This window comes from Trichogramma pretiosum, unplaced genomic scaffold (assembly GCF_000599845.2).
Source record: "Trichogramma pretiosum strain Unisexual culture from Peru unplaced genomic scaffold, Tpre_2.0 scaffold73, whole genome shotgun sequence".
In the NCBI taxonomy this organism is placed as follows: Eukaryota; Metazoa; Arthropoda; class Insecta; order Hymenoptera; family Trichogrammatidae; genus Trichogramma; species Trichogramma pretiosum.
In genome coordinates this window covers 279,419-302,944 of record NW_019641624.1, presented here as the reverse complement: position 1 = coordinate 302,944, position 23,526 = coordinate 279,419, and the positions used below count along the sequence as shown (strand labels likewise).

Below are 23,526 nucleotides of genomic sequence, written 5' to 3'. Positions count from 1 at the left end.
GAAAAAAAATAAGAGAAAGAGACCAGAAGAGAAGAAGGAAGTCCTTCTCGGGTACGCAGCGCGCGCGCGAGTGTTACCACTCGAGCGTGGCACACGTATACGGAACACTACCTAAAAAAGCAGTATAGTAGTAGTAGTGGTGGTGGTGTATGTATTATACAGGGTATATATAGGGAGACTCGAGCTGTGCGCGACATGGAAGCGGCGATCTCTGTTTCGGTACACCCTATACCTTGTATACGGCAATGGCTCGGTGGTCCCGCGGCTACAAAGCGCATCCCCCTCTCGGCTGCTGCTGCTTCTCTTTTTATTCTCCGCTGCTGCTGCTGCATGTGTGCGATCCCTTTTGACAAATACACGCACACGTGTACGAACGTATAGCAGTGTATACCGTGTATACGTGTATATTACGCACCGGTCGCATCGGATTAAATTCGCGCGGATCCTTTTTTCTTTACTCCATTTCCTTTGTCGACGTGATTCTCTCTCTCTCTCTCTCTCGGCGTTACGATATACGCGCACAGAGAGACGCACGGAGATGCCGAGCCGTATCGGTAATGCAGCTACTGCTCTGATATAGGTATTGTGCGAGGCTTGGCAAATTCCTCGATGATTAAGACGTATGTACGCGCGTAACGTATTCTAATTTATCTGCAGCGGCGCAAGCTCACGCGTGTATATTACGTACGCGGCAAAATATTTATATTTTCAGGCGCAGAGGACGATCTCCGCCGCCGCCGCCGCAGCGCTTGTTTATTATTTTGATCCGCTGTGTCAGGCAGCTGCGCGGAGGATATAGGTCCACGTTTCGAGATCTGCGTTTCGTTACACGAGTGTAGGCTCGCGAGTAATTGACGCTAGTGGCCGATAAGCGGCGCGTGGGCATTTAAGTTTGACACTCGTGTCCAATATCGACCGGTCGAGTGAATATGAAAGCGAGAAACGAATCGACGTACACACTGATAATCGGCAGTTTATTGCAGTTTATTGAACGAGATCAAAAATAAAATGTTCACTCGTTAATTATTACACGCTGGAATGATATAATACTTATTATTCGGTTCGGTAAACATACTGCTGTCAAAGAGATGGGTATTAGGTATACACGCCGGGGCTACGATCAGTCGCCATAAAGCACTAATTTAATCTTAATGAACGGACGGATCAAGAAACTGTCGCATCGACATTTAATTCGGAAATACGAGAATGTAGTATCGAACAGCTGAGAGGATATGTAAGGCGAGAAACGAATCGATACAGATCGTTTTTTTTTTCATCATTGATATTAAATTATAATGGTTCGGACTAAAGCGAATTATTTGTATACATCGATTGATGCGTGATACGATCGACAAGCGCGCGAGATTTTTCCAATTTTTTTCTTCTTCCCTCGTAGATTTATATACAAATCGGTATATCGCCGAGTGGACATCGTTTTTCTTGCGAAATTGGTAGGCGCGTTTAGTTTCGTTGTATAAAATACACGTGTATAGCATTATTATTCGTAGGACAAAACGCGTATACAGTACTCGACGCGTAGGCGCGAAGAGAAAGAAAAAGAAAATAGACACACGTGTGAGTGACAAAGGAGCTGCCCTCGCACACGTATACGCACACACACAAGACACTCCGCTTCGGGACTTTGTGGTCCTCGATACACATATACCGAGTCCCGCGTGTTTTTGCATGTATTCGCCGCCGAAAAAAAGAGTCCCAAGACGTATACACAAAACTCGTATTGTGCGTGTATTAAGTGCTTATGTGCCGAAGCGGCCGAATCTTCGCAGGTGTCGAGGGCTAATGTATGTAGAGCTTTTATATACGAGAATGGGCGAATTCCGCGGAATACGTATATATGCTGTCGACGAAAAAGGCGGCTACCACATACGAATGTATTTTTTTTTTTTTTTGAGCCTGGAACAATCGAGGTACGCGTTCGTTGAAATGTTCGCTTCGGCGCAAAAATTCAATTGGCTCGTGCGATCTTTGATGTATCCATAAGCATAACAACTATAATAATAATAATAATAATAATTTATTCGTATACCTACCACAAGCTCGCCTTGTATACATTAAGATATATTTTCTTACAAAAAAGAAAACAAAAGGCCTGGTATCGGATCGCGCCTTACCTTCACTTTTCTTTCCTGTCATACACCGTTCTTGTATATTTATTATTATGCAGCGGCTACGGCATTTCCGAAAAGCGAGAAAACAGCAGCAACAACAACAACGAGAGGTGCTTTCGTTGGCCGTGCGGCTTGCGGTGGAGGCGGACACATGGTCGTGCGCACCGTACCGTATCTCTCTTTTTTCTCTATGCACTCGTATACTACGTTACGCACCGCTGCGATGCCGCAAGCGCGACAAAAAAAAACTGATACAAAAGAAAGGAAAGAGTCGAGAGTAGACGACGAGAGAGAAATTTTTCTTAACCCGCAGCGCGTCGGGTGTACGTGTATGGTTTATCTTGGAAAGAGAGCAAGAGAGGCCAATTACATCGAGAGGCTCGAGACGCGCTCGAGTATCGAGTGACACGCGCGCCGACGAGGAGGCGCATGCACATTTTTTATATGTGTACGATGAAAAATTAAATAAATACGCTGACTCGACGGAATTATGACGTACACGAGGTACGGCGTATAGCGCGATATAGACTTTATCTCGCGCGCACCATTGAGATTTTTATATTGCTATGATACGGAGGACTCGGAGATTCGGAGGACTGTATATTATGAGCGATGAACTCACCACGTAAGCGAAAGTTTACGCTTCTTGGATTATTATCATTGCTACCCTTCGTCGGGCGATTCGATGCATGAATGAAAGTAACCAGTGTATGGTTGGTTAACTGCAATTGTACTTTTTATTTTTTCAGTGACGTTTTACATCTTCTTTTTCTTTTATTTTTCTAATTTTGGAATAGTTGAATATCAATCTACTATTGAACAATTATTTAATGAGCTATGATAGTAATGAAATCAAACATATTCTGACAACTATTCGTACGCAAAATGAAATTTTCTTTTTCAAACTTTAATTATACTAAAAGTCTGAAAAATAATTCAGTACGTGATTTTTAACACCTATTTTGTATAAAAAAACCTTACTTATGATTCTACTTGCCCGGCCGTCTCAATCGAAATCGATGCGAACCTTTACAACATGATGAAAAGAAGGCTTTGCGTACTTCCAATATATCCAAAAATATTGGAATAAAATTTTTTTTTAAATGTTAAAGAATCATTTATAGCAATAATAACTGATATTATTAAATTTTCAGTATAAATTGACATTTCTTATTGATTCATGACGAAGGCGAACGTCTTGATTTCGATTGAGACGGCCGGGCAAGTAGAATCATAAGTAAGGTTTTTTTATACATATATGCGTATGAATAGTTGTCAGAATATGTTTGATTTCATTACTATCATAGTTCATTAAATAATTGTACAATGGTAGATTGATATTCAAGTATTCCAAAATTAGAAAAATAAAAGATTCGTGAGTTAGATTTGAATTGGGATAAGACTGTCATACTTGCACTCATTTAATATTTTGAAAAAAGTATTACCACAATTTTAAATTACTGTATGGTAAACTTTTTAATTTGGTATAGTATTTGACAAATAAAAATTTCAGTTATGCTGAATAATTGTTAGAATATAGTTCATTTCATTCATATCATAGGCATGTAATTGAACAATGGTAGATTGAGTTTACTAATGAGCATAATAGCTTGAAAAATTTTACATCAATAGCATGAATAGTTTTAATTTTTCAACAAAAGGTACGATTTCTTGACGTCAAGAGATAAATGAGATTTAACTATTTCAAAGCTGACAACCAGAATTGGCAAGCTATTATCATGAAATTTAAGTATGTATTCCAACTACTATTTTACACTAGCTAGTAAAATTTCAGATCAATAGCATGAATAGTTTTCATTTTTCAACAAGAGGTACAATTTCTTGACGTCAAAGTAAAAAATGAGATTTTACTGTTTCAAAGTAAAGATCTTATTTTACTGAATTTTAAATATATATTAAAAACTTCATATTTTTCGGAGAAAGTCGTCGCCTGGTCTATATTCATACCTGGTGCACCGAGTTGGCCACCTGGGGTGATGAAGTAGCAAAAACAGTTCGACTTCCACGGATAAAATCGTCTACCGGGGTATATCGGATAATAATACTCTACGAGAAGAAAAACCTCATGTGTATTGTGATATCGCCTCCAAAAACGCGATATATTTTACGAAAATCGAAAACCAAGAACCCCGGAAAATAGGCAGCCCTATCTCTGTCGAAGTTGGCCGGGAAATAGTTTTTTTTTGAATCCCGGACCTGTCAAATTTGGAAACGAACCACATGGCCCCGGTGCAACTGTCGAAGATTCGATGTTCTCACGGGCTATTAAATAAAAATAAAAAATATAATAGAAAATTAAATCGAACGATCAGAGAAGATCGGAGTTCAAATAACAACATATGTGTCGATAGACGAGTTGCAGGCTGCTCGCGACACCAAGGCAGAGACAAAGACGCGAGTCTCACAGAAATGGAGTTTCCATATAGTTTTTAGCCGCCGAAGCCGTTACGAACGAAAAGTTACACATCGAAGATCTGTAACCGATTCTCTCTATCTAAAAAATTTTTCAATCAACCTCGTTCGCGACTCCGACCAGTGCGGGTCTCTCAGTGCTGAGTGTCCTCTGTTTCTGTGCCACAGCCTCCGTGCCTAGCTGCCTCTGTGCCACGACGCCTGCAGCATCTCAACAATGTAAGTTATAAACGAACAATATATCTATTTTTTTATTTAAATTATTTGCTCCTAACTTGAACTTAATACCTTACCGTAAAGTTACAAAAGTCCCGTCTCCCGACGTGACAGTATGTGTATGTATGTATGTATCGATGTATGAGTTTACGAAAATGTATTATTATTATTGCTCTCGATGATATACATCGACGGTGTAACAATGCATAAGCGTATGACGTGAACACAGTAAATGGTCTGAAACTCATTTTGATCTGACCACTTTTTGATAAGAACGTTTTTTGCGAAGTGGATTTTTCTTTCAATCGCTCGTATTTTGTTGAAAATAAACTTTTTCCGGTTCGTCTTAATTATCGTTGGATTGCATTTTTATCCAGGATTCCATAGCACTTTACAGAATTAAGATATCTGTTATCAAATTCAAATGAGAGTGAAGAAGAGTTTTCTCGGGCAGCGAAAAACGCCAGTGCGATGTATATGAGGAGCGTGTATACGCCGCAGCTCTTTCTGACATACTTGCCAGAGCGAGCGCGAGCGCGCTCCTCGATGGATATATTAGTCGGTATACGTTACGACGTCAATACGTGAAACAGTATAGAAAGCATCGCATCGTCTGAAGCAAGTGATTCTCGTGAAAAATAATTGATAAATTTAATAAGTTCTTATCAGCAATTGCGTGTTGTACGTGAATGTGTGAAATGATGATTTGAAAGTACCAATTATTAGAAAGTTACAATCCCTCTAAATAGGAGTAAAAAATAATAGTAAATTCATGCGTCACAGAATTTTTACTTTATTTTCAAATTGGTCAAAATTTAAACTCTCAAACGGTCACTTCTTGATATGTAAATATTATTAAATTAAGTTCAAGTTAGATCGCTTTTGACTAGCCTAGAAAGTTTAGTCCTTAACAAATTTCGTTGAGAAAAAGATGGAGCCCAGTGAAATATTCAACTCTTCCGTCAAGTAATTTTTATTTCACGTGTGACAAAATATTGTAATTTTAAAAAATATAACTAAATCTTACACAATTATTTCAGGGAGAATAAGGAACCTTCTGAATTGTCTCCAACTGATCATAAAAACGTCCTACACTTGCGATTCCGAGATAATTTGGTGAGAATTAATAATTATAAACTAATGTGATCCTAATTGTTTTTGATGAAAATGTTTACTCAACTATAACTTTCAACAGGTCCTTCGGATTCCAAGATGCGACGATATGGCAATTGAATTCCAATGTAAAGACGTGAAGTCCGATAAGAACTTATTACTTCGAGGGAAAATGGATTTAAACAAAATTAAAAAAGAGCCTGCGAAGAATCTGAAAGAGGAAAACATCGACGACATGGCAGAAGAATCGAATTCGAATTTCGACGGTGAAGTCAATAACGAAATCGAAATCAAATTCGAATGTCACGACGAGAAGCCCAATAAGAACTTATTACTACGACAGAAAATGAATCAAAACAAAATTAAAGAAGAACCCCCGGAAAAAATTAAAGAAGAAGTTGTCGACGACATGGCCGAGGAATCGAATTCGAATTTTGACGGTGAAGTCAATAACGACATAGAAATTGAATTCGAATGTCAAGATGAGAAGCCCAATAAGAACTTATTACTACGACAGAAAATGAATCAAAACAAAATTAAAGAAGAACCCCCGGAAAAAATTAAAGAAGAAGTTGTCGACGACATGGCCGAGGAATCGAATTTGAATTTTGACGGTGAAGTCAATAACGACATAGAAATTGAATTCGAATGTCAAGATGAGAAGCCCAATAATAATTTATTACTACGACAGAAAATGAATCAAAACAAAATTAAAGAAGAACCCCTGGAAAAAATTAAAGAAGAAGTTGCCGACGATATGGCCGAGGAATCGAATTTGAATTTTGACGGTGAAGTCCAAATAGTTTTCGAGTGTGAAGATGTCAAGCCCAGGGTGAATTTACCAGTAGCGCTGAGACCGAAGAAAGAAAATTTTATTGACAGTGGAGAAGAGATGAATTTGAATTGTGAACTAGTCAAACAAAATAAAAAAAAAAGAATTATGAAAAAGTCTACCCTTCAAAAGAGACTTAAATCACAGAGGGGTACACTTCAAATCGGTAGCACCTCGGCGCATAAATCACGTGAAAAAAAATGTGCTCAAAAGAGCAAACTCAAAATAGATGCATTACACAAAAAAATCCCTTTTGAATGTGATATATGTAAAAAGAGATTTACACAAAAAAGCACTGTCAAAAGGCACATTGAATTGATACATATGGGTAAGAAGAAATATAAATGTGGAAAGTGTGGGCAAAAATTCAGAACTAAGAATTCTCTCCAAATTCACATCAATACGGTGCATAATAAAATCACTTATGAATGTGATGTATGCAAAAAGACATTCCTTGTGAAGAGCCATATCCAAGGCCACATTGTTAGAATGCATAGTGGAATCAAATTCACATGCGTTACATGCGGAAAGGAATACTGCACGAAGGGTGAGCTAAAAAATCACACAGATTCGAAGCATAATGGTAAGAGACACGAATGCGGTACATGCGGAAAGTCATTTTCACTTCAGAGAGGACTCCGAATTCACATACGTTTGCTGCACGATAAGCATACGCATACTTATGAATGCGATCGATGCCAAAAGAAATTTCCCAGCGAACGTTATCTCGAAACCCACATTATCTCGAAGCACAGTGGCATCAAATTCACATGCGATACATGCGGAAAGGAATGCTCCAGCAAGATATTGATAAAATCGCACATCAACGCCGTGCATAACAAAATCCTTCACCCATGTAATATATGCGGAAAAAAATTCATGCACAAAACCACCATCAGAATGCACATCGATTCGGTCCATAAGGGTATCAAGCATAAATGCGACACGTGCGGAAAGATATATACGAATACGCCTAATCTCCGCGCTCACATAGCTCAGGCGCATAAAAATAAAAAGACCTCCCATGCGTGTGGTACTTGTGGAAAGACATTCACGCATAGAGCCCGTCTCAAGCTCCACATCAGTTCGAGACACGAGGGTGTCAAGCATAAATGCGGTACATGCGGGAGTACATTCATAACCAAATCCAGTCTCCAGAAGCACATCGATGCTCTGCACAATGGTATCGGACCTAAGTGTAAATTATGCGGAAAGGTATTTTCACGGAACATCGCTCTGCAAACCCACATCGATTCGGTGCACAATAAAATCACTCATAAGTGCGAAACTTGTGGAAAAGTATACTCTCGTGTAAATTCTCTCAAAAGACACATAGAAGAGTCGCATAATAATTTTGCCTTGCCTTGTGAAATATGCGGAAAAATATTCAAACGAAAGGAGAATCTCCAAGACCATATCGATTCGACGCATGACGGTACGGGGCCTAAATGTGAAATATGCGGAAAGAAATATCCATCAAAGAAGCAACTCAGAGACCATATCAATTCGGTGCATAATAAAATCACTTATCCATGTGATATCTGTAAAAAGAAATTGAAAAGCAAAAGTTATCTCAAAATACATAACGATATGGTACATAAGCGCATTAAACATCCGTGTGATTTATGCGAAAAGAAATACTCTAAGAAGGAAGAACTCAAACACCACGTCGAAGCGGAGCATTATGGCACCACACATGCATGTGACAAATGCAATAAGACATTTAAACGAAAGGATAAACTCAGAGTCCACATTGAATCGATACACAATAATGGTAAAAAACACGAATGCCGCGAGTGCGGTAAGAAATTCACTACAAAGTCCGAACGCACAGTCCACGTCGATGCGGTGCATAGAAAAATAACTTTTGAATGCGATACCTGCAAAAAGAAATTTTCCACTAAAACTTATCTCCGAGATCACATCGATTCGGAGCATAATAAAATTACTCACGCTTGTGATATATGCGGAAAGTCATTTCCACGAATTCCCAGTCTCAAGAGGCACATTGAGACGACGCATACTAACATCACTCATGCATGCACAATATGCAAAAGTACATTTAAACGAAAGGATGGGCTCAAAAGGCATATTAATACAAAGATGCATAAAGATGCCACGCTGTGCAAATAAATGTCAAAAATTTGATTCAGGACTCTTCACCGAATAATAGGTACTTGAATTTGATCTATGATGTTCATGAATATTTTGCTCATTAAAATAATTGATATCGGCTTTTGGAGAAATATTTTAAAACGACAAGTTGCTAAGAATTATGTTAAAAGGTGGAATGACATTTTTTTCAGATACTTTCAAGTGATCCGAATTCGCAACAAGGACCAATATTGACATTAGTTCCCACAATTCTTCAGATAAAAATTGTCGCATATATGTCAAAACAAGGATAGGATCAGGCTTCGATGTGTTTGTGTAGAAGATTACGCGCTGGGGCCAATGTAAAATGCTGATGTACATGAATGAGAAAGTGTACTGCACGGGCTTACGATCTCGGGGTTATATCAAATCAAAAATGTAAATAAATTAGAAGACATACCGATTGTTGTTCATAGATAACAGTTCGACTATGCAATAATTAATTATGTGACAGCAACTGGAGTAAACCTCATTTATGCATTGAACTTAATATAAGAAAAGCAACGAGTACAAGATAGCAAATCATTTCAATATAAAATAATAATTTATTATAAAATCAAACATGAATTTTACAACATTCGGAAAATTCACTAATTTAATAATGAATCTGGAATTTTTGTATTCGTCTTCAATGACTTAATCGCTAATTGGAAGAGGGCAGGAGTTCGAGTACTAACGTTACTCTTTAATACAGTATACAAAGTACTCTGTTGTACTTTTTTTTCATGACTATGCGAATGTGCATATGTAATTAATCTAAAAACATACATAAATTCTATAGTTTGACAAAGTCATCGGAAAATGACTCAACGATCCTTTATGTATAACGATATTTTTGCTACAAGCCCAAATAAACGATTCCTTCGAGTTTTTTTTATAAAAAAATATTTGGAGTTTGCTTGATCTTTTTCTTTCGTTATAAAAATTACAGTTTTGGAATACTTTTCGATGATGCATTTTGATGCGTTTAAATAATTCTCGACACATAAGACTAATCGTAGAAATTAATAATCTATGCTATGTCAAAACGATTATTTTGACATTTAGTTTATCGATATGGGCGTATTCTTGGCAAATTAATTTACTCGAATAATGGATAATAACTTAATACAGTTAATATTGTACCAAAAACCATTAGTACCCCCGTAATAAAGATTTTAAAAATAATTATTTGATATTTTTTCGATTGCTCGGAGAGCAACCGTTTGTGATTGCACGCTATCGTTCTTTTCTTCACGATTACATCCTTATTTATATATTATTAATTGTAATAACCATATGTAGGCTTGGAAGACACATTGTTCCAAAGGTTTGATCTTAAACTATACAATTATTTCGCTAAGATAAAAAAAAAATTTTTTTTACTCCGTATTTATTACCGTGACTAGGCATGTTTCATATTTTTTTTTTCCTCGTATGAATGCAATATAAACTTTTTGAAGATAATTAGCACGATTCAAACCTCCGGCAAGAGCGAGTGGAAGACAACATCGGTCAACTTATTTTCTTATATTACATATAAGAAATAAATATGTGGTTTTTCTTAATGCCCGCATATTACTTTGAATAAAGTTTCATTTTCCCTTCTAATCTAATACATAATTGCATACGTATAAATATTCTCGCTACACGATGTTACACATTAAAAAAAAAAAAATAATAATATATATTTAATACATAAATATTTCAGTCGTTCGTACGCTCAACAACAACCCTACTACATATAATAATAATAATAATTTTCAGGCCAGCTCCTGATAGAGCCGATCCGAGGCCGCCGACGAGTAGAGCAGCTGCAGACTGTCCGTGACGCCGTGGGCGGCCAGCTCGCCGAGGGTACGCTCGAGGTACTTGGCGTCCGGGTAGCCGTGGCCGCTCTGCGCAGGCCCGAGCTCGGTCTTGTGATGTATGCCGTTCCAGGTGACGACGTCCTCGCGGCCAGTGGTGACCGAGCGGCCCACCGTGAACACCAGTCTGCGCTCGAAGGCTACCTGTAGCAGGCGTAGTACCCTGCGGCCGAGCTCGCTGTCGGGCAGGTAGCAGGTTCGCGGAAATCCGACCGCGTAGTACGTCTGTCCCGGGTGCGGGTGCTCGGCTCCCTGTATTCCTGATGGTATGCTGCAAATAAAAACAATTTTTTTTTCGGTTAGTCGTGATCGTGTCGACCGCAGCTCGCCCACAAACACACACACAGACACACAACTACTGTTGCTGCTGTTTTTTATCTTTTGTTTTCGGCGATCATTGTGCTTACTCGTAAGTAATTTGAATGGTCTTACAGTTGGGGTACCCGGGCAGGCTTCGATTCAACGTCGTCCAGTTCATGAGTCCGTGAGGCTGATTGCCCCGCTTCTCGCCGTAGATCATCCGACAGACCGGGCACTGTATGTACATGCAGGGCGGACGCTGCGAGCTCAGCATGGCGTTGAGGCAGGCCAGATGCAGCCTGTGACGGCAGCGCGTCAGCTCGACCGTAAGCGGCTCGGCTTGGCCCAGACAGATCGGGCAGGAGTCGCCGCCGTCGCTCTCCACGACCTTGACGTAGTGCGATATGACGTCCGAGGCGGCGTCCACGCCGACGACGGCGTTGTTGCAGGAGGACTCTTGCTGCGCGATCGCGATGTCGCAGGGAGGCTCGTCCGATAGCCGTTGTTGGTGAGAGGGACGCACGAAGACGCTGTCCTCGCTGCCGCCGCCGTTGACGCTGCCCAGCGACGTGTCGAGCAGATTGAGGCCGGATTGGGCGGCCTCGTGGCTCAGATAGGTCGAGACCGTGTCGACGCTGGGCCTGCGGCCGCTCTTGGTGCTGCTCGAGTCGACGTCGAGCATCGACGACGACGACGACGACTGTAACTGATGCTGGTGGTGATGGTGGTGATGGTGGTCCCAGCTGCCCGACGACGCACCACGACGCAACGTTTGCTGGTTCGACGCGTTGTTGTTGTGCTGACGCTGCTGCTGCAGTACCGGCCTCTTCTCGTGCGACGCGCCGTGGCTGCTCTGTTGCAGTTGCTGCTGCTGTTGTCTCTGCGATTGACGTTCCTGATGCTGCAGCTGCTGCTCGGGCTCGACGTTCTGCTTGTTGTGATGGCCGAATATGTTGAAGTTGCTCAGTATCACCCGGGCCAAGTTGGACGAGCCGTGTTCTCCGTTTTTGTTCTGCGAGAGAAATACGATAAAATAAAATACGAAACAATCGATCGAAAAATCACAAAATTACACTGAAAAAAATCTTAGAGGCAAGTTTAACAAAAATTGACTGCTGGATCAGAAGAAGATATTTTGCTGCCACAGCAAAATTATTGGGCATATTTCAATGCTAAATTTTTTGCTGTAGCTACCCCGACTAAAAGAAAATTCGTTCGAGAAAAAGTAAAAGTAGTAACTAAAACCATCATATTAAATTGTAAAATTTAATAAAATGTAAAAAAATGTAATATTACTAGCTATTTCGGACAGCCAATGCATTAAAAAAGGCAGCATAAAATCACATTTTTTGACACTCTTTTACATTTTTTTAAATATGTTAGTTGTAAGTGTAGAAAAACGCATCACATGTCTGAAATCATTAGTCATCTTACATTTTTTTACACTTTTTTACTTTTTATTACAGTTTACAACATTACAATGCACTTTATTTTCAAAAAATTTCCGCTGGGATAGACTTGAGACTAGATTCAATGCTTTTCGTCTGTGTACACCGACCTTTTTGCCGTTTTTCTTTGGATTGCCGCTCGACGACTGCTTCTTGTTGCTGCTCGACGTCTTCGTGCTCGAGCTCGACGAGGAAGTTTTGCTCATGGTGTTATTGTTGTTGCTGTTGTTGTTGTTATTATTGTTGCAGACGATGGCGGGCCACCTCGACACGATGCTGTGCAGCTCGTCCCAGCTGACCTTGACCAGGGGATAGGGCGCCTGCAGGACGCGCCTGATGGGCCTGACGTAGCCCGTGCAGCAGCGCACCTGCGTCAGCGTGCAGAAATTGATGATGTACGGGAAGCCGAGATACGTCTTCGACACGTCGATCTCTTGCTCGCCCTGCAAAAAAAAAAAAAAAAAAAAAAAAAATAATAGATAAAGAACGAATGAAGATTACACGGAGTGCGAGAACGAAGATGAAAGAGGATGTTTACCCTGGCCCAGGACTCCTCGATGAGGCACTGCACCTCCATGTCGTAGGTGTGCCAGTCGTCGGTGTCGCCGGCCCACTCCCACTTGGCGCCGCGGCCCGCCGGCGAGATCGGCGGATAGAACATGCGCCTGACCACGTGGGTCTCGTCGCCGTCCTCCGTGCACTGCGTGCTCGTCTTCAGATTGATGTAGTACCTGTCGCAATATTGACTGTCTTTCTCATTCGTCGTGTACTCATTTCAACTTGTTTTTTTTTTCTTATTTTATCTCGTAGGGTACTTGGACCAGTGAATGACCACTTTTGGGATATGCAATAATTATACTTTTTCAACGAAAGAATTGAATAACGTCCGTACAAATATATTTTTAATTGTTTTTCGAAGCATACTTTCATCGATTGGTCCAACTACCCTACTTAAATTTTGGTCAATGAGTAAAATACGTGAAAAATTCCGCGCGAAATTCTCGCGCGCACCCCAACTCGATTCTCACGCTCTTTTGCGGGGAAGTCCCACCGATGCCTCTAGCGCGCGCTCACGCTTCCGAATCGCGCAGCAATGCGTGCACATAGTGCGTATTAGTTGCATCTTAAATTTCACCTCCCGGTCATACATATGCTGTACTCTACCGAGGTGTAAGAAAAAAAATATCGCACGCTCGTCGTTGGAGGTATCGAGTGGCCGGTATATATAACGTATAACGTGTATTATAAACGGGACGGAATTTCAAATTTTTGAAATACTCGAAGGTGCGCGCTCGCAATACGAGGAAACGAAAACTAAAGCAAAAAAAAAGTAAGTTAATAACGGTCGCGCAAAACGCGTCGCAACTGATTCTCGCGTCACTATGTACGTATACCGAGTGCACCGCGATGAAAGTAGATCGCGCGTTGCGCTTAGCGCGCGCGCATTAAAAATGATTATTAAAACGGGATCTCCGCAGCATTATACGAGCTTGCATACAACGATGTTGTCAGTCGTCTTCGGAGCGAGCAGCAGATTAGGCGAGACGCGAGAAACAAAAGGTCACGGACCTTTTTTCCGTGAAATATATTACTAATTTTGCGGTGTATATACAGAAGAGTCATTTACATCTCCCTCGCTCGAGCAATCGCCTCGCTTACATACGGAACGTTACGAGGCATCTCCTCCGAAAGTCTCTTTCGCTATATATAATGCTCACATATAATTCCTCTTACACATTATACACGCTGCACGCGAGGATACTACAATCCTTGGCCGGCTCTCGCTGTACGTATATACTAGTGAATTCTCACGACGCGAGAGAAAGAGAAAGAGAGAGATGAAAGTAATTCTCACACACGCAGGTACACACATATATACAGGTAGGTAGGTAGAGAGAGACGCTGTATCCACCTGTTGAGAATCTCTCTCTTTCTCTTTTACTCGTCATCGGCGACGCGCACACGCACATATATTTCGCTTCGTTGGCCTGTGTGTGTGTGTCTGTATACGATACATATGTATACATATACAATATTATATTGTATACACTTGCCAGAGGGGCACACACACACACACCGATGTATCGACTCTTATGAATTATATACAGATACACGAGTGTGCGCCATCCTCTCCGATATACGTATTATACGAAATTTTTATAAAAACCCACGATACAATTAGCGCAATCTCCATCACAGGAAGGAATATGTACAAAAAAAAAATAAAATTCCGAGACCTTCGAGCGAGGAGGAAGAGATAAGACAGTGGAAATATTTAGCATACGCGACGATGTATATACGAAGTATCGTGCGAATGTACGTAAATGGTATATTGGTATATGCCGAGCTAAAACTACCTGTCGAGGCTGGGATCGGCGTCGTTGAGAAAGACCCTGGTGAGCTTCTTGCAGTAGGCGCGCTCGAGGTGCTGCGACACGGCCGGACTGTAGGGCCGCCATCGGCCCTGCCTGTTCTCCCATTCCCAGACGACGACCGCGTGTGCCGACGACGACGCAGCCGTTGACGACGACGATCGGCCGTCCTGGTACATAATATCGCTTCGCTTTATGTCACTGTAACTATCACTGCACACAGTTGAACACGGTTGTAACTACAAGACGGATACGCTGAACTCGCGACGATCGCCAGCTGCACTCGTCGTTGCATCGGTACGATATTCAAAATAATGCAACGACATGCTCGGAGATATACACGTATGTATGGGAGTAGAGCGAGCGAGAGAGAGCTGTGTACGAGAGATGCTGTGCCTGCCTCAGGATGGAGTTTTCAACGCGAGAGCAGCGCGCGATACATACACACAACTGTACACACACAGATAGACACTATGCGCAGCGCAGCACGGCACACAAGTCCCCGCGGATCCGTGGGAACGTTCTATACTCTCCCACGCGGAGCTGTGGCACGAGAAACAGAGTGAGAGAGAGAGAGAGAGAGAGAGAGCTCGGCGCGCACTGGCCCTCGGGGGGACCTCAATTAAATTCTCTCTCTTCTCCGTCTCGCTCTCGCTTAGCTTGTATGTATATATATGCAGACGTACATATATATACAGAGCCACCGACCAGTCTCTCTCTCTACTCTCCTGAGTCGGTATAACAGTGGTACGTATACGTACAGCCAGGATAAATCTGTATATACGTTGGAGAGAGAGAGAAAAGAGCCGCTATCGCTGGAGCACACACTGGGCTCGATCCCCACTACGCGCGCCAACCCCTTCTTTTTATTTATTTCCTTTTTTTTTCTTTCTTTCTTCTTCTTCTTTTTAGTTGTACTATGTGGAGAGAGAGAGAGAGAGAGACTGTGCGGCCTCTCTCTTTCTCAATTCTGCACTGCCTGCCTGGTCGTGTATCTATATAGCACTGTATCATAAGCTCTAACGTGGATGCTGTAGCTGCTCGCGGTTGCGCGGACGGCCACGCAGACGACAGCTTATATGTCGTTGTTGTTGACGATGCAGCCGCTGGTCGAGTGCGTTTGACATATTTCAAAACATTCGAAATGTCAATGGGATAACACAGATGCAGAGAGAGAGAGAGAGAGAGAGCAGATTGACGTATTATCGCTTGCAGTTCAACTTTTTGTATACAATTAATACACAAACCTATTATTTCGGTTGCTCCAAAATTTTAGAACTGCACATCGATCGACCGCGATAGCTAAATGTTAATTAACTAACGTGAATAAATGTTGTTTTTGTTTTTAAGCCGTCACCTTTTACAATTTTACGCCGATAAACTGCAGCTGCATGACCAACTATATAAGGCAACGCTGCACTTGCGACTCGAGCCGCTGCTCGCTACTAAATGCTATGGCCATTGCACACATATACCGATCCGCACACGTGTGCTGCTTTATAATGTGCAACATACGTACACTGTATATAGAACGTTCATAAGAGCCCATGTCGCTGCAGTACATTACATGCACAACGTATGCGTGTGTGTATATGGGCGATCCACCACCGCTGCCGCCGCCGCCGCCGCTACTGCGGCAATTCGATCGGAGCGTATATTATACTGCGGGCGGGAGAAAGAAAGAGACACGTTATATCATGTGTGTATGTGTTTTTTTTGTATATAACACCGTATACACGACGCGGGCCCATCATCGTCATCATCGTCGTCATGATCGCGAGGCCATATATAGGGTGCGCAACTGCACCGTCGTCGCTCATAAACACACATATATATACGAGCAGTGACAGTAGTTATGTATAGTGGAGCATGTGCACCGACACTGCCTCGCCCTATATATCGTGCGGTTCGAGAGATCCGACTGAGACGCGGGGACATCGACGTATGTATGTATATTATATTTTTGTGTATGTTTGTCGCGAGCACATATGCGACGCGTGCACGTGCGCTGCTACTCCTACTGCGGATTTACCATATATATCTCTTGACGAAAAAAAAAAAGTACACGGACAAGTGTCACGTATGTAATATCGAGGGAAGGGGACTCCGATAGTATATATATAAGCCTATACAAAACGCCTCGTAAAACACACTCGGCGCGCAGCAGATGCGCGACGTTTATAATGTGTATACGAGTGCACGTGACTCGATCCGATGATTGCTCTTTAATTTTACGGACGTTCTATCGATTGGCTTATTTATTGGCGAATAATCGATAGGCGCCTCGCAAGACCGTTCGACGAATCATTTTTATTCTAATTTTTTGCAATTCGACAAGCTTCTCTTGCTCGATTCTTGACACTATATATCCAAACGAGCGATAAAGACCGATCGCTAACCTACCACGCAGCGACCCTTCGTATCATCGTGACGACGCTCGCGGAGTTTACGAGATACAATTTTCATATCGACTGCCAATTTTCGACGAGCTGCGAGGCGATCGTATTTTTCACGATTTTGTTGAAGAAGGCGATAAGCGGGCGATAAATTTACGGAAAAAAAACTCGCTCGCATCGGTAATGTCTCGTTTACGTTCAAAATCGGGATCTATCTTGTTTAGCCCCGACGTCGCTCGTACCTCTATGGGTCCAGTTTCACCCTCTCAATGTAAGCGTAACGTTTGACGATTGTAAGCATTGAAATAACAGGAAACTTAGGCTCCAGTTTCTGTACGAATGCCGCAAAGAGTATCTGCGAGTGGATCCCGTATATTCGTTCGATTTCATTTTTCGGCTCGATATATTATAGCAGTTAACCACTTAGTCGTTTGTCCTATTGGAGCTAGAGATTCATTTCAGCATTGTTAGGTACGTCAATGTCTCAAGTAAATTTATATACAGTTACTTTGACTTTGCCACTTGCAGATTTACTGAAATAAAGAGACTCGCCATCCAGCGGTAGAGGCTCAAACTGGAATCATTATATCGTATTCAAAGTGGTTAAAAAATAGTCTAAATTTTTTAAACAATTAACTTGTCATTTTCTGGTCATTTGTGCTCAAGAATTATAACATCATTGTAATGTAAAAATCGCCTGAAATTAGCGAAATAATATATAGTATTGTTTTATTATGCTGCCACAATGGTACGTAAAAGGCACTTCTGGACTTTAGTGCGGGCTAAATACCACGTATTCATATGTTATATCGTAATTTTTATGTCAGTATTTTTTGCTTATCATTGCTTAAAATTTTGTACATTCAACATGGGCCTATTTTTTTGAGCGCAGTGTGCGCAAAATAAACCACTCGTAGACCACCCAAACTGGAACAATTATCATATTTTATACCTACAAATACATACTATTACGTGTCGTGTAAATAAGAATTTTTCGATGCTTAATATTCGCGGACAAGTGCACGACCCAAGCAATCGCATAGGACCAACCTCACGAAGCGACAAAAATACTATTGATTAGTTGCCCGACAATTGGCTCTCATTCTCTCCTGTAATCCAACCTACGCTTCACGGCTCATCGAACTCACAAGTGTAGACCCCTACAAACGAATTATAGGACCGTTTCTCTCCTCTTTACTTTCGTAATGACGTAAATTCGAAACATCAAAGCCGGCGCACAGCAGTACACATATTGTAAAGCCGAGTCAACAAATCCTTCCAAAAAAATAATATTTATCTAATAATACAAGTGCTCTGTACCGAGAATGAAAATTTTTTCAATGACTGCGCGCTATTTTCAGACACGACCGATCCGCGTCGTCGTCGTCGTCGTCTAAGCGACGAAGCACAAAAATCATTACGTAAATTATATGTACATCTGTGCCGGCGAGAACGAGTACAAAAAAAAGTGTAACTTCGAGCGCAAGATTGCACGATATTTTTGCATCGCGCTTTGAAAAATAAAAAAAAACAATCCTCGGATCGACGCCGCTGCATTTTATAATTATTTTGAACAAACTCGGCAGGCTTCCAAGTAAATCTGCATACATCAATGCCGAGAGAAAGACGCGACAAGAAGAAGAAGAAGCAGAAAAAGTCGTAAGGTCAAAAATGTAAAACGATCTTGGCCGATGCCTGGCGAGCGCGCGAATATATGTTTATTGATGGAGAGATTATTTTTTACCCTTTTTATTTTATAAAGTATAGATCGAGCGCGAATCGACTCCGCGTAGTCTTTCTCCGAACATCGCGAGTTCGACGCGCAACGAATGACAAAAATGAGAAGCAGCCAAACGAACGAACGAAACGAATATAATTCATCGAATTGACAATTAAGTAATCCTCGCGCGCGCGCGGTACATATATGCCAAGATTAAGAATCGTCGACGATCATCGTGACTCTTCGAGTGCGACTGATTACATACACATGTAAACACACAAACGTACAAACGCTTCTCTCTCTCTCTCTCTCTCTCTCTGCTCCGCGTGTGTTCGTATTATATATCTAGACGCTCGGAGCGAGTTTTATATATTCCTCGCTTTCGTGCATTATCTCCCGTTGCAGCAGCAGTACGGCAAAACAGCAACAGCAAAACATCGCGTAAACGATGCACCGAGAGAGCAAAAGAGAGGGACGTATATATATAAAATATACTCGCGCGAGGCGCAAAACGTTGACTGCGCTCGGCGACTCGTGCGGCAGTATATAGTTGAACTTTTGCCGGCGCACGAGCGCGAACACGCGCGCGATCGCGCGATTTTTTTATCACAATTGTTATAATTTGCAATGTGAACGATAATATTCACGGATTCTACGAATTAGTGTCGGCTGAAAATTTTAAGTTGAAAGAAATTAAACAATCCGTGTGTCTGTGGCTGTGATTAGCTCTTATAAATACGTATATATAATCCAAATATCGCTCGAAAAGTCATTTCATCGTTCGAACTTCTAGTCAGTCGCGCGTAACGAAATCTATAGTTAGACAATCAAAAGAAAAAAAGAAAAAAAAAAAAGAAAGTCGACATGGCGAAGAAGCTCGAGAGCAGCATACCGGGCATGCGCTACCCGAGCGGACGCGATCACTTTCTGAAGACGGCCTGGGGCTTTCTGGAGGGCAGGCGCAAGGACGACGGCGCCGAGGGACTGTGGCGCGTCCACGACGGCCTCTACGATCTCGAGTCGTTCGCGGCGAGCCATCCGGGCGGCGCCGAGTGGATAGCCATGACCAAGGGCACGGACATCACCGAGGCCTTCGAGGTATTTTTTTATTTTCACAATAAAATTTATCCTCCTCTCAACGATTATATCTCTCTACCGTCACAGTGTCACCACATTACCGATCGAGCCGAGCGTCTGCTGCCCAAGTTCTACGTACGGCCGGCGACGAGCCAACGATCGCTGCCCTACACCTTCGCGCCGGACGGCTTCTATCGCCGATTCAAGGGCAGGGTGCGCGAGGCGCTGAAGAACGTCGACTATCATCGACCGGCCACCTCGTCGAAACTGATCGCCGACTCGCTGGCGGCGATGGCCCTCGCTACGGCAGTGGCCGCGGCCGCCTACAAGTCCTGGAGCGTGCTGGTTCTCAGCTGTAATTTTATCTTCATTATTTATTTTATATATTTTTCGAGCCTCGTACATTAATGTGATTGCTTTTGTTTTTCTCGCGGCGCAGCCATATTCCTCACGTGGACCGTGATAATAGCGCACAACTTCTTCCACCAGCGCGACAACTTTCGCATGTACTACTTCGACCTGAGCCTCATGTCCTCGAAGGAGTGGCGAGTCTCGCACTCGCTCAGCCATCATCTCTATCCCAACACCCTCTGGGACATGGAGATCTACGCGTTCGAGCCCTTCCTCGAGTTTCTCCCTCGTCCCGACAAATCCTGGCCCCGTCGTGCCCTCAGCCTCCTCATCTCGCCTACGGTCATGACCGTGGCCTACTTCGGTCAGGCCGTCAAGAGGTACTACTCGATCCTGTGGGAGTGGCGTAGTCCGGAGTTGCGCGACCTCGTGCCGTTCCTGTTGCCCGCGGCCATGAGCTACGTCGCCTCGAGCCCGGCCCAGGGACTTCAGCTGTGGCTGGCGCTGATCGCCGCGAGCAGCTTCATCTTTCACTTCGTCGGCTTGACGGCGGCTCATCATCATCCGGAAATCTTCCACGACGGCGACGTGTGCAGGTATGATCATGTAATTTACGACGACGATTAAAAATTATCGCACATAGTATGCCTTTTTTTGCGCGCGCGACGCTGATGCATTATGCATAAACGCGATAAAAAACGAACTGGTTATAATCTCGTTTTTTTTTTTCTACTTCGCCGCTGCGCTGCGCAGAAAAGACCTCGACTGGGGCCTGATGGAGCTGGACGCGGTGCGAGGCCGCCGCCTGGTCGACGAGTCGCTCTTCCTCATACTGACGAATTTCGGCTCGCACGGCCTGCACCACCTGCTGCCCACCGTGGATCACGCCTACCTCGAGCTCTGCGTGCCCGCGTTCAGGGAGACGTGCCGCGAGTTCGGCGTCAAGCTCAACGCGAGCATGACGAGTTGGCAGCTCATCCGGGGACAGTACGAGCAGCTGGCCAGGGCCGAGCCGAGGGCCGAAAATTTCCACAAGACTGCTGCGGCTTGATGCTAGTTGCTCTCTTGTGATGCTCGGGGCGTAATTGTGTCGTTGCCCTGGTAGAGATGCGAAATCTTCTTTTTTTTTGTTTTCGTGGGCGAAGTCGATCGTAAACAGGGCCATTAGAACTGGATATGATTTACTGATGAGAGATGTAACGTTTGTTTTTATAAATTTTTCATATCAAGAAGAAAAACAATATAAGCTTCGCTAGAGAATTGAAACTGTGCCTTGAATTATGTACAACTGTTTTGTCTTCGCCACTTGCAGATTTCCAGAAACAAAGGTGCTCGCCATCTACCGGTGAAGACTTGAACTGATATCATTGTATATCAAAGCGTTGAAAGCTGATCTACATTTCTGGAATCGGTTACATTATTATTATTAAAATATTCAAAATGCGCATAATTGTTCTAATGTAATTTTAACAGAAAAGTTGAACTTTAAAACATTTAAAATGGTCATTATTACGGTCATTGGTCTATTACATTAACGTTAAGCATTTCTACTTGGGTCGCCCCACGTTGTTATTGTTGTTGTAATTGTTGTTTTTTTATTTCTTTTGTACATATGTTTATCATACAGTTATTGTGAAATAAATTTTGTTTGATGTGTCAAAAAACTATCAAAAATAGTTCTAAAGAAAACATGAATACATTCGTTGTTATTGTTGCACGCGATCGAGTTTATTTTTATTCGCTCCGATTCGAGGCATCGAATGCAAATGTAATCCTACGTTTCTGAGCTAGTAAATTTTTTGTTAACGTTCGATCTATCATCTAATGAGCCACACACCCGCACACAAGAAAATGATAATTTACCAGAGTTTTGTGACTCGAAGATAATAAAAAAAAAAACAAAAAAAACAGCGCACACATATTCAAACGTTGCGGATTATACATCACGCTTCGCGCGACGAAAACTTATAATTATTAAGAAAACACTGTTTCCGACCGACAAGGCGCGAGACGCTAATTTCGAGAAAATCATCGGAATGATATTTCAGTTTATAAAAACGATTTTGATCGAGCATTTCTCCAAAATGAACTTTGGTGGAAAAAGCGACGTCGGTCAGATTCGTACCAAGATTAAACGGACTCTCAATGGCATTCGACAATAGAAGTCACTATACGGCCCATAGAAGGGGTATGTGTAAAGCCCGTCTTGTCCTTGGCGTCGACCCGCGTTTGTCGATCGATTCGTTCATTCATCTTGAAGAAGAATTCCGCTATGCCGTCGCTTTTGACGATATATTTGGGTCTTCACCGTGTCTCAGTAGATGTTTAGTTATCGAAAAATCTTCACAGCAGTTTACAAGAATAGTCGCAAAACGTAAACACTAAATAGGGTAAGATAGTATTGACCGAAGCAAGTGATTTTCGTGAATCCTGTAAATTTCTCGTTACGCTTTTAAATATTTTAGGAGCTATATGGCCGTATGAACAATGCGACTGAGTAATTAAAAACTGTGGTGATGCTTTTTCCAAAATATAAATAGGAGCAAGTATGACAGTCTGATTCTTATAATTTGAGCCTAACTCTGTAATTTTTTCTTTTTCAAATTGTTGAAATCAATCCACCGTTGACACACTGAATTTTTTCGAGTTCCGTGTCAGGGCAATGAATTTATCTGGCGTAATCGATGATTGAGCGAACAAAGCACTTATATACATTATCAACAATGTGTCAGGCTGTCTGCCCCACCACGTGCCTCTGAGAAAGCGAAAAACGTTCATAGCGTTTGAGCATTTCAAATAGAGATAATTCGTGTGCGCTTTGAAGGAAAGTTCGTAGTCGAGAACAAGGCCCAAGAATTTGACTTCCGCGCTCGACCGGACCAACGCATCGCCGATTCTCATTGCCCTGAGCTGCCCAGGAATAATCTTTTTTTTTCGTTGAATACCATGAAATGCGATTTCTTCGAAATTCTTTCGAAAAATTCACCCACATATTGTATAAAATGACTATTTCAAGAAATTAAATAAATAACTGAACTCAACGATATTTCTTCATGATTCGCTATGTTAAGGTGCACAAATGCCCACCACAATCCGTTCGACAAACTATCATTCTATTTTAGGCTCGTCCAAACGAAC

At 42.1% G+C, this 23,526-nt stretch overlaps 3 protein-coding genes across 6 annotated transcripts; 2 read left to right on the top strand and 1 right to left on the bottom strand.

Annotated features, from left to right (window-relative positions):
• The first annotated feature begins 5,368 nt into the window (after positions 1-5,368).
• LOC106655599 (zinc finger protein 585A-like) lies at positions 5,369-9,762 on the top strand. Of its 2 annotated transcripts, XM_023459006.1 has the most exons (5): positions 5,369-5,744; positions 5,819-5,894; positions 5,974-6,162; positions 6,337-8,896; positions 9,030-9,762. In XM_023459006.1, the coding sequence occupies exons 1-4, from the start codon at positions 5,710-5,712 to the stop codon at positions 8,854-8,856; spliced, it is 2,820 nt and encodes a 939-aa protein (XP_023314774.1). In that variant the 5' UTR covers positions 5,369-5,709; the 3' UTR covers positions 8,857-8,896; positions 9,030-9,762. The 2 variants fall into 2 exon arrangements, with proteins under 2 accessions (XP_023314774.1, XP_014231560.2); XM_014376074.2 differs by having other exon boundaries at positions 5,974-8,896.
• On the bottom strand, positions 9,760-15,725 carry LOC106655601 (protein deltex-like). 3 transcript variants are annotated; one of them, XM_014376075.2, is made up of 5 exons: positions 14,830-15,725; positions 13,011-13,218; positions 12,583-12,915; positions 11,132-12,036; positions 9,760-10,995 (listed from the first exon to the last, which is right to left on the bottom strand). In XM_014376075.2, exons 1-5 carry the CDS (start codon positions 15,021-15,023, stop codon positions 10,620-10,622), a joined length of 2,016 nt encoding a protein of 671 aa, XP_014231561.1. In that variant the 5' UTR covers positions 15,024-15,725; the 3' UTR covers positions 9,760-10,619. The 3 variants fall into 3 exon arrangements, with proteins under 3 accessions (XP_014231561.1, XP_014231562.1, XP_014231563.1); XM_014376076.2 differs by having other exon boundaries at positions 13,011-13,203; XM_014376077.2 differs by having other exon boundaries at positions 10,769-10,995; positions 11,157-12,036; positions 14,830-15,724.
• A 3,767-nt stretch (positions 15,726-19,492) lies between these two features.
• Positions 19,493-22,287, top strand: LOC106655524 (cytochrome b5-related protein-like). Its single transcript, XM_014375948.2, has 4 exons — positions 19,493-20,058; positions 20,125-20,392; positions 20,477-20,984; positions 21,142-22,287. The coding sequence occupies exons 1-4, from the start codon at positions 19,825-19,827 to the stop codon at positions 21,437-21,439; spliced, it is 1,308 nt and encodes a 435-aa protein (XP_014231434.1). The 5' UTR covers positions 19,493-19,824; the 3' UTR covers positions 21,440-22,287.
• The last annotated feature ends 1,239 nt before the right edge of the window (positions 22,288-23,526 follow it).

Coding starts and splice junctions, on each gene's coding strand:
- LOC106655599 (XM_014376074.2), top strand. CDS start 5,710: ATGGAGCCCAGTGAAATATTCAACTCTTCCGTCAA. Junction 5,745..5,818: donor ATATTCAACTCTTCCGTCAA/GTAATTTTTATT, acceptor CAATTATTTCAG/GGAGAATAAGGAACCTTCTG. Junction 5,895..5,973: donor TGCGATTCCGAGATAATTTG/GTGAGAATTAAT, acceptor AACTTTCAACAG/GTCCTTCGGATTCCAAGATG.
- LOC106655601 (XM_014376075.2), bottom strand. CDS start 15,023: ATGTACCAGGACGGCCGATCGTCGTCGTCAACGGCTGCGTCGTCGTCG. Junction 13,219..14,829: donor GCCGATCCCAGCCTCGACAG/GTAGTTTTAGCT, acceptor TGAGAAAGACAG/TCAATATTGCGACAGGTACT. Junction 12,037..12,582: donor CAAAGAAAAACGGCAAAAAG/GTCGGTGTACAC, acceptor TTTCTCTCGCAG/AACAAAAACGGAGAACACGG.
- LOC106655524 (XM_014375948.2), top strand. CDS start 19,825: ATGGCGAAGAAGCTCGAGAGCAGCATACCGGGCATGCGCTACCCGAGC. Junction 20,059..20,124: donor ACATCACCGAGGCCTTCGAG/GTATTTTTTTAT, acceptor CTACCGTCACAG/TGTCACCACATTACCGATCG. Junction 20,985..21,141: donor CACGACGGCGACGTGTGCAG/GTATGATCATGT, acceptor TGCGCTGCGCAG/AAAAGACCTCGACTGGGGCC.